Source organism: Channa argus, chromosome 8 (assembly GCF_033026475.1).
Source record: "Channa argus isolate prfri chromosome 8, Channa argus male v1.0, whole genome shotgun sequence".
Lineage (NCBI taxonomy): Eukaryota > Metazoa > Chordata > Actinopteri > Anabantiformes > Channidae > Channa > Channa argus.
This window is the reverse complement of record NC_090204.1, coordinates 18,067,588-18,081,068: the sequence shown is the minus strand read 5'-3', so window position 1 is coordinate 18,081,068 and position 13,481 is coordinate 18,067,588. Positions and strand designations below refer to the sequence as shown.

The 13,481-nt window shown below is 39.6% G+C and overlaps 1 protein-coding gene across 2 annotated transcripts in view; it reads left to right on the top strand.

The window, feature by feature from the left end:
* The first annotated feature begins 5,327 nt into the window (after nt 1–5,327).
* The window catches only part of hmcn1 (hemicentin 1), a 68,940-nt gene continuing 60,786 nt past the window's right edge, over nt 5,328–13,481 (top strand). Inside the window, exon 1 of one of the 2 annotated variants that reach the window (XM_067513504.1) lies at nt 5,328–5,965. In XM_067513504.1, the coding sequence (XP_067369605.1) occupies nt 5,710–5,965 (256 nt within the window). In that variant the 5' untranslated portion in view covers nt 5,328–5,709. The remainder of the gene's footprint in view (nt 5,966–13,481) is intronic. The other variant, XM_067513505.1, reaches the window with a different exon arrangement.

Here is a 13,481-nt window from a genome sequence, read left to right as displayed (position 1 = left end):
TGGGCAGTTTGACAGAGTCAGTATCATTTCCTCCTACTAGCTTTGGTATTACTGTGTGTTCTGGGATTACACTAGGTGGATTTGAGTTCAGAAAAGGCCCCTGTTCCCAGAACACAGCAGCAGTTTAACCATAACAGGTTGAAAAACTATAAATGGGAATCCCCCCAAATGCGTGTAATAATCCAATTCCAAGTAAGCCCAGGCCCAGAGTAACAAAAATACTGACAATTTTTTAATATTGTTTGCTGTTGTACTGTTGTGGGGAAAGCCGTGAGCTTTTTTTTAAAGGTGAATTCCCAAAAATAAGCTGCCTCTGGATGCACTTTAAATACCACTACTCAATTTGCTAAACAGTAAGCAGGATTTTTTTATGAATCTATATAAAGTAAATAAATTCATTGTCTGTGTATTGAAATCCTCATCTGTTTAAAATGGTAAATAACAAGGCATTATTTTGTAAATTATCTGAATCTGAAGTACAAGTAGCTAGAAGGACACTAAATTGTTTAGCTGTCATTGGAGATCACATAGCTCTCAGGTTATGTAATCATAAAGTGGCCTGTTTTTAGTAGTCCTGTAATTATGACCGTGGTGAACAAAGCACTGACGGAGACAGTGAATTTTCAAATGCAAATAAGCCTTTTCACAAGGTCACAAGGTTTGTCCCACCGTTTGCTGTGCTGCTCTCACTGCTCCATGTTGCCCTGATTCTCTATATGTTTTTTTTTTCACTTTTTGACACACCCATACCCTCGCATGCATACACATATACACAATATATTTGCAGAGTCTGTGTTCCTGGCCTGTGAAAAACAAAGCCTGGGTGAACGCTCAATTATCTGACCAACATTAACTGTAACTTTGGAGAGAAGGAATGTACAGAGGTTAGAGAAAACAAAGGGACAGAGCAAGTTACAAAGAACAGTGAAACGGGATTGCAAGGCCGCACTCTGGTCAGAGCCAGTTTGATCCGAAACGGAAAGACTCTCTTTTCAAATATCACCCAGCACTGGGTAAAGAATTAGACTGTATTCAATCTTTAAAGCTCAAATGTGTTCACTGGCTGAAGTCTTTTAGGAGTGTAAGATTTCTAGAGATTTAAATGTCATTTGGTAAATGCTCACTATTTACCAAATCCTGATCAAATAGTGAGAAGTTTTTTTTAACACTGCTTCTGTGTTGCTCACTTCTGTGTGTGTGTGTGTATGTGTGAGAAAGAGAGAGAATTAGCCAGGGAGACAGTGGGGACAATTGTTTGTGTGCACAAATGCTGGTATTCGCGTGGTTACCCTCCTGTCTATGCTGTACAGCGTGTGTTTTTGAGAGCGAGAGTAGGAGATAAAAATAAAGAATAGGGAGGGATTACAAATGGTATGTTGGTGTGTATGTGCACAGTCAGTGAGCCTCATTGGCAAGATAAGATGTGTTCACTACAAAAGAGCGACTTTAGTGAGATGAGAGGCAGTAAACCCGGGGATTAGGTCTGTTGGGCAACAGAGCTCCAGGCCTGAGAGCAGGCTTTCTGGTTGGCTTACTGGAAGGATGGAGTCCATGTGTCATGTGGTGGTTGTTTGGGAGACAGAGGGGACGGTGTTTATGAACCATAGTGCTGCCTGACCCCCACTCAGCGGCCAGTCATTTGCACAGTTAACTAGGTGTAGTATGCTACAACTGAACCAGAACACAGGCAGAAAAACACCCATACATACAGAAAAACACACTGTGTGGTGGATCTAGCTTGTAGATGTAGATTGACTGCTAGAAGCAGGCAGGCAGGAGAAAGTCTTTCGTTCTTGTTAGTACCTTAACTCCTATCCCCCAAGAGTCTTTCGTACCTGTCTTGTTCACAGTGACAAGAGCTTAGTTAAGAAATATGAATATGGTATGAAAAACTAATTGTTGCCCTTTTATTGATCTCTCTTGAGTCTTCTGGGTCAGCAAAGCATCTCTGTTTTGGAATAATAAAGAATGCAGAAGCTAAATTTACATTTCTATAAGTGCATAGTGATTAACGGACAAGTGCACATGGTAAAAAATAATTTGCAAGTGCCAAAAGGTAGCTGTTAATTCTTTCATTTCTCTGTTTTTATCACAGCATAGAGCCTGTGTAGGTACCATCCATTTGCCACACACCTATGTCACACTTGTGTCACACCTCACTGTTAGTCATTGAAGATACCTCCTCCTGCTATTCTTATTAAATCAGCACTGTCAGATTTTCAGAACACTGGAGTAACAGCTCTGAGAGACTGTGGGGCTACAGTGCCAACAATATGCTTCTTAGCTGCTTTTCTCATCTCTTTATTATCCGAAAACTACTGTTAGAGTGAAGAAGAAACTTAGTGTAATGTCAGTTTGTGAAAGTTGGGCAGCGATTTGTTGTGCAATGGAAAAGGAAGTTGTGCAACTTTAATGTGAAATCCCTTGGCTTCTTTAGTTTTGTTAGTTATGGTAAAGCTATGCAGCATGTGCCCCAGGGGTGTGAGTTCCCGCCAAACCATCAAACCTTGCCAGAACTTAAAACAACCAAAATGGTTGGGAAAACCAGTCCTCTCCACCACAGCACCTGAATAAACAGACAGTGAAGGCAATGATTCTTATTTTAAGATGCTTTTTTTTTTTCATTTTGAAATCTCACCAAAAGTACAGGTCATGACAAGACATGACATTATTATCCATAAACGTGAATCACATTATATGTTGTACACATACAGAAAAGTTTTAGCATAAAACAAAAAAACATGTCATCTGGGATTTTGGACAGGATGCTGAGCTATACTTGTCTACTAGTCAACAACGTTATTCACTTATTCATTTGATTTTTGTCAGGGCTGAGGCCTTCCTGGGACAGGGCTGTGCCAGGGTTCACATCTAATATCTTGTTCGAAACAAACTCTTCGAGCTTTCAGTGAATGTTAACTTGTTGGAACTGGGTTGTGATGTGGAAACACATGTACCAACTTCTACTAAACTCCCTGTTCAAGTCTGTTTGCTCACACCTGATAACGATTCTCTTGACTTTGGCAGAATGAATCTGCTGTACGCACTCGAGGCAGGCTATGCCACATGTGTGTGTGTGTACATCTGTGTCTGAAAGACATTTCTTGACAGTTGTGTGTTTGATAGTAGATACACTTCTCATAAAGTTACATATAATTTTTCTACTCTCTGTCTCATATTATATCTGAGTAAAAAATCACAGTATTCCAACAAACCCTCACCCACAGATTTCATTGAGATGAGTCAAACATATTTGCTAGCTTTCCAGCACAGGGAATGATACTTGTCAATAAAATGTGTAATTAGTGTGTGACAATGTGAGAATAAGTCCTTTATTATTCTTTCCTGTATGAGCTTGTTAGGAACAGGATGTACTTCTGACACTTGTTATTTCAGCTTGGAAAAATGGTTTATTTATCTCGAGAAGTGTGTTGTGTAATCACTGACTCCCTGCTAGATTTGCCGAAATGCATTCTGCAAAAGCGTTAGCCTCCCAATTTGTTTGCCATGCAAAATGCTTATCAGCAAATGGTCCCTTCGTGCGTCATTTGACTGTGTCTTGGTTTGTGATCTTTGGATTCCTATTTGAATGTTTCCATCTACCTTCCCACATCCAGAAAATACACTTATGGAAGTGCCATGGTATAAATGATTTAGGTGGTAACAATAAAAAGAAAAACATTATCTTGCTTTCATGGCGTCTATGCATTATTCAGATGCCATGAAATCTCCTACTGCTGCAACAACAGCAATAGGACATTTCAGTGGAGCACCGGCTCCCCCCAGTGCCAAAGTATAGCAGTTATTTTGGAATTGGTCTTTAAATTATTTTTATGTACTTCATTGATTGCCAGAGAAATTGTTGGACACCTGCACATAGATGATGGTGATGCTATGGGCGTACAAATCTCTTGTCCAGGGTCAGTTTAAAGGGTCAATTGAACCTTATTAGTTTGGAATGTTTCATCACTCCTCCATGTATATTTTCTTGAAAGCTGAAGAAGGTACTGTATTTCTTCTTTTGTTACTTAGATAAACAGTAAAACAAGAAAGATGTCCAATTTCCATAACTCTTCAAAGCTTGTACATTATTTATACAGTTATTTATACGTAAGGGGAAAGAAGAAATACGTTTGTTCAAGGCCGTGGGGGTTAAGGTACTATATATTTTACTTAAGCATAAGTAGCAAGAGAAATGGCTACAAAATTCTCCATGACAAGTAAAAGCTTTGGATTCAACTCTTATTTAAGTGCACAAGCATTATTGGTAGAAATATATGGTAAAAAGTAGACAGCAACTGATTTATCATCTGAAAGTGTATCATATATAGAGTTTTTTTAGCAGTTTTTAAGGCTAACCCTAACCCCCCCAGGACATCCTAATTTATTCCTCACCACAAAATTACTTTTTATAAATGACATTTTAAAGAAAGCTTTAACAAAAAGGATTTTCTTCAGTTTCAATTGTTTTATTGTTTAATTACTTGAATCTCCCAGTATTGTTAAAATGTATATTAGATATCCATATGTCCAAATATGTAAAAAAAAAAAAACACACAGGCTTTCAAATTGTGTCCTAATGTTTTCACATGACTTTAAAAACTGTATAATAAAAATCCACACTGGAAGTTATAAAACTCCACCTTTCACGTCTTTTTCTCTCCAGGCTGGGCTCTGCCTCTGAAGGCCGCCAAGCGGTAGCACCAAGTTTGTGTTGGTCAAAAAGGGATATAAGTCTATTAGTATGCAGAACAAAGACAGAACCTGTGTTAGTTCAGTTATGGATTTCTCGCCTTATCATTACTTTTTTTTAATGTTATGTGGATATTGAGAAATTCCTACTGAGAAACGTGTACTCGTGAATATAGTAGCATTTGCATATCTTTAAAGTACATTGAAATGCATTTTCAAAACATGTCTTTCTCTGCTTGGCAATTAAGCGTTAGGTCAGACACGCACCACTAGATGGCAATACAGAGCACAGCATCACCGATGGGTTGATGTGTGATAGTCCCGCTTTCAAACCAGCTTTTTCTCATATCAAACTTCAGCACTTTGAAACACTGCATTACGGTGTCTGAATATTAGGGTTCACAGTAGCATAACATTGATTGTCCTTCTTATCCTTAATATCTTTTGGTTCTCAAAGAGCTGTGTGTGTCCTAATGACATGTAAATCTAGCAACATGAGGAGTTGATATTGGCAAACACGGACTGCAACTCTTCATGTAACATGACTGAATGCAAGGCAATTGCATACAGGGTCCAAGTCACCCAAACAACGTCATCCAATCAGAGCATTGCTATTCTGCATGGATATAGTTTGCGCCTCGGAGACATTCTGTCCTACTGAGAGGTGGTCTTTGTGTGACAGAGCCGAACAAGGGCTCCTGACTGTGCAGATCCAAGACACTACAGGCACCGTTACTGGCGCTGGGGTCGCTCAGTTTAGGCTCCCTGAGAGAGAAGCGGTTGCAGCTTCTGTTTACGCACAGCCGCAAAAAACCAAAGAGGCGCACGGACGCAGCGGAAGGACCAACGAGAGGTTCCTTTCTTTGAATGATGTTCCATTGTGGACATTTCTGAGTACTTTTAAAGACGTTTTCATAGCCTGATGCCTCTGCCTCTAGATCGAGATTTCTCTTGAGGTTCCGACTGGCGAGAAGAAATTATCTAACAACTTTGCCCGAGAAGACTCTTAGACCTGAAATGGGCACCCGATTAGTGTGGCTGTCATTTTATCTGTTAGTGGCGTTTAATGCTGCGCAAGAGACAGGGACTGAAGTCCCAGAGGAGGACATCCCGGAGGGCGCATCCACCTTGGCATTTGTCTTTGATGTGACCGGCTCCATGTACGACGACTTGGTCCAGGTTATCGAAGGCGCGTCCAAGATTTTGGAAACATCCCTAAGCCGGCCGAAGAGACCCCTGTACAACTTTGCCCTGGTCCCTTTCCATGACCCAGGTAATGCACTGAACACATAATGGGTCTTTTGTGTGGTGGTCACTTTTATATACTATTTTTTTCTCTTTTTGTAAATGTTGCTTTAGTGATTTGCGATTATTTAGAAATGACTCTTTGTCACGGAGACAAAGTGCACAAAAAGTGAGAAATGTCATAGTTTGCTCACAGTCCGCCCTTCGATTGCCTACTTTCCTCACACCTCCAAAGGAGGGACTCCAGGGGGTTTTGTCTAGGCTCACAGATGTTCAGCCTGGCGGTCACTATCATTAGCATTCCGCCGGGGTTAGTGTGTGGCTCTAGGTTTGCAAAGCAACTGATGATGATTACCATCAGCTCTCATTCTCAACAACTCATTCTCAACTATTGGAAGTACATTTTCTAATATGCACTAGTTGGTTATATCACCTTAACCTTTAGAGTTAAAACGTCACTGAAATTGCCCCTCAAAATTTGACAGTTTTGGTGATGGAGAGCCTTTGTGTAAGGAGTTTAAAGTTTCTGTAATTACTGTTTTCTGGGAAGGATGTGAGGTCACTTATCTGCTCCCAAAAGACCAAAATATCAAAGGCCGCTGTCATTCTAAGTCATGGGGGGTTTGTGTGTTGATTTGGAGGTGGAACTGCTCATTCAACAACAGCACGGAGACACACTGCAGAGCGTGTGTGTGTGTGTGTGTGTGTGTGTGTGTGTGTGTGTGTGTGTGTGTGTGTGTATGTGTGTGTAGAGTCAAATGCTTTCCAGAAACAACACTAAAGAAATATAGGTCAACAGAGAAAAGTAGTGACAGAAATTAGTGTTGGCTATACCAGCAGCCTTTAAACCTTTTATGGTACCAGCTACTCCAGTTTTCAGTCTCTCTTGCCAAACACCGTCAGTTTTGTAAAGTTAGTTTAGAAACCTACCAAAACATTTTTTTATAGATACTTCCTCCTCGCTGTTTTATGATATGTATTTAAAATCTACTCACTTTAACCTTAGTACACTTTGCAACTGTAGAGCCAACCTGATAAAAGAGATCTGACAGAGGAGAAAGGAGATAAATGGACAGAGGTTGTCTGTGTGGTTGGAGAGAGAGATTCCTATTCCAGATGTTTGTTCTCCTCTGCTAAATTTCAGCCTGTCACAAATTCTTATGAAGCACAGTTCCTCAATCACCTAACTGCCAGCTCTGTCCCTAGAATAATAATTATATTCAGGGAAGAAATATATTCAGTATACACAAGTGTTACAAATGATGAATTCATAATTGCATGCCTCTGTGGGGAAATTAAATCTTAGATCATTAACATCTGTGATGCACTGTATCTTGGAAAAAGCAACAGTAGTGAAAGAATACTACAATTATTACTTGTACCTAACATCAAGACTTCATTCATAACAAATTGTCCCACCACTAAGAAATTGTTACAAGATCCACTTCTTAAAATAAACCAAAACTGCAGCGCTTTGAGTCAGAGTGTCAGTACTGACTTCTCTATAGGCACTGGTGTCTTTGTGTTTGTCCCTCACCACCAAGTGACGTTAGTTTGCTTTTTAAAATGTTTACGAGGATGTCAGAATGTGGTCTCCTGAAGCCCCAGGGGAAGAGAGGAAAGATTAGCACAGCACACTGCACGCAGGGCTAGCCTAACATTGTTGTTCTACCCGTATCTCTCTGCTTCACTTGTTGTCCTTCTCCAACAGTATCCCAAACCCTTCAAGAGAACCAGTTTTGTTTCATAGGGGTTTTAATTCAGGGGTTGTCTCGTTCTGACACAGATCAATCTTGTATGCTTTCCATCTGACCCAACGAGACAACGAAGTCCCTCCTGTTTGATTTGGCTTGTTTAAAATCCGACGCCTGGAGCGTCCCCCTGTATTTACACTGCAATCGGACACGGCAAACATCAGAGTGTGTGTTTGTGTATCTGTGTTTCTGTCAGCCTGTGTTGTGTGCTTGCCTGTGTGAGTGAAGCGAGAGTGTCAGAAGGATGTGTGGATATTGGGGTCAGGCTTGTGTGTGAAGATCAGTCAGGAAGCCTCCCCCTTTCCTCTATCCTGCAGGGAGACGCAGAAAGAAAGTAAGAGGATACTTCTTAAGTTATTTTACTGAGGGACAGGAGTTGTTTAGTTAACACTACAGTCACAGAACACTACAATGAATCAGTGTGGAGGTTGAATTTCAGCTATCTACTGGTGTTTTTATTTCATATCCTTGTTCAATAGCATATTGAAAACAGACTTTCTGGATTCTTGGAACTCTTATTTGATAGTTTACAGACAAATAAATGTCATTTCACTAAACTCCTACCACTCCAAGAATGGAAATGGGGCTTTTTTTATGCCAGGAGCAGTGTTAAAATTGTGCAGTTTTCCAAGTAACCATTACTAAACAAGCTGTGCAGTATGTAATAAATGTCCTACAAGGAGTGGAGTTAATATAACATAATGTGTCTGTATGTTGACATGTATTTCCACTTGTATTCTACATTTATATTTTAAGCTTGTGCTGACGTCCTTATACACACGGTCGCCTTTGTAAGTACAACTCTGCTGTTAGAGAGTGTGTCTGTGTGTGTGTGTTATACATGCTTATGTTACTATTTAATTAGCTAAGGTTGAGATGGGTCAGAGCCCGGTGCCTTGGGCCAGTGGGGGATCCCAGCACATGTGCCACATTTGCACACATTCAGTGAAGTCAGAATCTGCATAGAGATTGTTGTTTTAGGAGCGCAGTCCAGCATAACAGACAGAAAAATATGCTCAGTTGGCCTGAGCTCAAATGACAAACAAGAACTTTCAACTCAGTGGTGGTGTTATCTTTATATTGGGGATTAATCAAATGGCTACTGTGCAAGTTCTAGCCTATTTTTTTATAAGACAGTGAAGACCCTGTCCTTTAGGACTGAGAGTTTTTATTTTCATTAAAATGCTCAGGAGTAAGACGTTGCCCCTGCTTTAATTAGTATCTTGTGTTTGTTTAAACTGTATGTTGTGGAGATGTGTTCCACTTCACCAATACACTTCTCTGGTACCCTTTTCCTGACAGTTATCTAGTTAAAACTGGATGGACCAAAGCCCAGGGCAAAGTACTGTATGATGAAGAGATGATGGAATAGCTTCTACCTCCTCTGTATGATCAAAGAGACTCATCTTATAGGTCATTTTGTTAGTGTTCAACATTCTTTTCTACCATCCACTCTTTGCTTTGTTTCTCTCTAACCAAAGCAGCAGTTTTTTTTTTTTGTTTTTTTTGTCTGAACTGCCCCGCCTGTGTGAGATTACAAGGAGCCTGCATTTCGCTAGACAGAGTCAATAATGATGCTATTAGGCAGGAATGCCAAAAGAGAGAGGTGGAGGTTTTAGAGAATTAGAGGAAGAGAGCGGAGTGTGGCAGACTACAATCTGTGTCTTTGTGTTTCATGTTCCAAAAGACATCAGAATATTAAAATGGCCTTTAATTTTTAGGACTGTACATGCACCTTCTGAAGTACCCTGAGGTGCTCTTAGTGGGATAGTTTCAACTCAATACAGCTCGGTAATTGATGCTCAGGGTTTATCCCTCTTTCATCTTGAAAGGCAGCACATACCTGAGGGCTGGGACAGGCACTATTTAAATGTTGTCCATTGTGTGTCCTTGTTTACAACTGTATATGTAACAGCTGTAAACATATAATACGTTTAGAGATTACAAAAACTATTATGGATAAAAGTCATTGCTGATGCGTAGCAAAGTCACAGGTCATTGACCTTTAGATGCAGTGGCTTACATATGGAATGCGTGACCCCTTTAAGACACATTTCTACCACTTTATATTCTCAACAGTGTTGGGTTTATTTCCCACAGGCTTTGGGTTAGTTTCGTTCTCCTGAATCCCCAGTTTCATCCTGAGGATTCATGTGTCCTGGTTGTGACCTTAGATGGCACAAAGCTGTAGAATGAAACTTTCGCTGTAATGCAATAAGTCATCATTGAAGGTGCTGCCTTGACGAAAGAAAAACGAAAGGATCATCAACGTGTTTTACACAGTCACACGAAGAGTCTGAACATAGTTGGATTTCATTTGTGTGTAAGATGTGTAAGATGTGCTTCTCCTTTTGGGCATACAAATTTACCTGACCAATCTCTAAGTCTTGCCATCTTCCTAGAACATAAGCAGTCGGTCACTCCAAGTCCATTTGTTTAGGAAAACTGAGCACCCGAGCCAAGCCAGGTGATTCTGATAACAGCTTCCACTGGTAGGGAGCTGTTTTTAAATGTTTTTGCAGCACACTCAGAAATTTAGAACTTATTAACATGACTAAATTACAATGAATCTAAAACAGAATTCACAATCATATTCACCTGGAATCCAAGAGCTTTCCTAATGTTAATTGCTAACTTTACCATCTGCAGACATACTCACTATGTTGTATATGACCTATTGCCATTCAGCATTTTTTTTTTTGCGCTTTATTACCAATAATAATAATCATCAACCTCGTGACTTTTACTGTTGCCCTGTTAGTGAGGGCTTTCCTCAATTTAGGGTTTTTATAGTCAATTTAAACTCGACAGATCGATGTCTAGACATCATTATTAAGGAAACCTTTCTCCAAAGGACTTTGTTGCACAGATTTATTCGATTGAATTGTTTTACATCATATTTTCACCGTCTGGAAGACTCATTTGAACTCATGCTCATGGATTGGTATGGCATAACCTCATGTTTTCTGGGATTTCCAAGGTCTTTTTTTTTTATTACTGTGTAAGCTGTTCATGAACATTCAAAACATATGTCAGGTTGAAGCAATAGGGCTGGCGTGTTCAAAGTGACATTTACACTTTAACCAGAAAAACTAGAGATACCACATACAGGAGTATGAAGGAAACCAGGGATTCGGCTATTCTGTTATTTTTATGGCCTTACCATGTTTTTCTTATATATATACAGATTTAAATCTTGAGGATGCATCAGTAAATATTTGTATATGTCCAATGGATCCAATCACTGTGTAACATGAAAGACATTGCACAAAAACAGACATTGCAAAAACCTAGACAGACTTCTTTTATTCTGCCTCAAGTTGGCCAAAAAGTCAACTTTGCCTCTTTTATTGGATTACTGTATGTCTAGATGCTCACTGAAAATACCCTCTCATGCAGGGCATTGCAATCTTGTAAAAGGTTAATGATCTTTTTAGAACAGGACCACAGTTTACAGCCAATACATGAGGGTGTATCTCGATAGCAGCAGGTACTTGGCCAGAGAACGAGGATTTAGTTAGTTTTTTGAAGCGGTACAGTTCTGTAAAGATCAGATTATTTAATGCAGAACATATGGCGTGTTGGCATTTAGCGTGGTCTCATTCAGCCAAAAGATGCTTCTGTAATCATGATCAATGTTGCTTTCTGGGTTTGCAAAAAGAAGTACCTGTGTGCTTTATACATTGTACCTTGCTATACCTATGATTTGAAGGTAAATGTTTTCTTTATAGGTCACTCTTTCATTCTTCTTCCCCATCTTCTTCCAGAGAAACCTAATGTGTCATGTTGAAACATTTCCTGAGAGCTGTACAGCTATAGTACATTTCTACAATATGAACCTGGGCCAGAGGAACAGATGAAATCATAGTGAGATAGGAAAAAGAAAAGTGATAGCAGTAGAGATGGAAAAAAAAAACATCGAGACTTTTGGTTGAGATGGAAACATGTGCTGTGGCAAATATGCCTGAACAAGTGAGAACTGAATTACAGGCTTCAAAACTGATGGTCAGGTTGTCAGTGCCCTATGGCCTTTACCCCTGGTTGGTATGTGTAGGGGAGGTCATGTACAATAAGGACCAACTTAGACCAGTGTTTACCGTTCTGTGCTTTCTATTTTCCTGAGGCTCTGGATACACCACAAAGAGCATGATATCTGTTGTCTCCAAAGGCTGAAACAGTCAAATTTGGTTTTATTTAATAATCTTCACAACTCACCTAAGGAAATGTGCTAAATCTGCAGGATCTCCTGTGTGCTGTGGCATACTCATAGGAAATCACAGCCTCAGACATCTGAGTCTGCATCTGTGTGTGGTCAGCAATGCAAATCTGCTGCATATGAGGTTTCTCCATCTGCTTCTGTGTGCACAATTAAAATGTTCTCAGTGAAACACGGGGCATACTTAACAGAAACTACCTAGTGACTTTGGAGCAGTCTGGGATGACATAATCAGTTAAAATGTAAATAAAATTAAATAAATCTCGTGGTGCTGATATTGTGGTTGTCGCCGTTTTTCTTTTCAAGCATTTTGCTTAATCCTTTGAGGCAAAGCAATGCAATTAAGACCACATTTAGTCTATTTTTTATTAAATCATAAAATCAGTCCTGGCCAAGTCTTAGGGTTTGGCCTTTCTACAATGGAGACCATATGTAGAACTGTCACAGACATCAGACTCTGCCTGTGCAATTTTTTCCGTTTCAGCGAAAGGCAATTAGAGAGAAGCCTACCTATGCCTCTTTAAGCCACAGCTTTGTCTTGTTTGTCCTCCTCTATAGCTCTCCCTCTTGTCCTTCATGCGTTGTCAAGGCAGTGAAATACACATCTGTCTTATCTATTTGCTGGGATGCACTATGGGAAAAAAAAGATGTGTTACAACACAACCTAAAAGGAGTGGGGCCAGCTTTGTAAGCAGCATGGTTTTGCAAAGCTTTCACCAGGTGTTATTACATTCCTATTTCCAAGGAAGTTACTGCACTGTGTAAAATGTAACTCAACATAAAATGCATCGATTTTCAATTTAAAACCTATTTTTGCCTGAAAATACTACAAAGACAACATGTTATTGTCAAAACATCTATGTTTTTTGTTTATTTGAGTTGGGACGGGGCCAAGCATACAAGTGCTGTTTCACCACTTCTTTTGACAACAGTGTTCACCGTTATTGGTGCTCTCACAGATGTGCAAGTTACACATGATGTGTGCATTATTGCGCTGACAACATGCTGGATGGTCCCTCTACTCTTTGGCCCAGAGGATGCAGCACATGTGATTTCCAAAAACAATTAAGTTTTCCACTTTGAACAGTTCAACTAGCTTTGGCTGCTTAGCTTGATATGACAGTAGTTTCTTTGCATGGTAAAGATTGTAATTGCATTTGTAAATGCAGCAACAAGCTGTTTTCACTGATGATGGTTTTCAGAAGTATTCCCAATCCCATGTGGTTCTTTCTACTACAGAATTAGAGCCATTCAATACTTGTTTTCAGCCTTGTCTCTTGTCTCTGACAACATCACATTATAAACCAAACCATGAATAATACATTAATTTACATCTCATCATGCAAAAATCAAATCCAACATCTTTATTTCTGCGTGCAATGTTGCATTATTTTCTGCAATAAATTAATTATTTACTTTTGCCCTTGCTGCCATATTTCTCCGTGTGTCTCTGTAGCTGGTATTCAGATGCAGACAAGGCAGTGATGCAAACCCACCGACATATTACATGCAGCTTTTTCTTTATTTTTTACTTTATTTATTTATATATCTTTTACAAATTCACAAATCCCTGC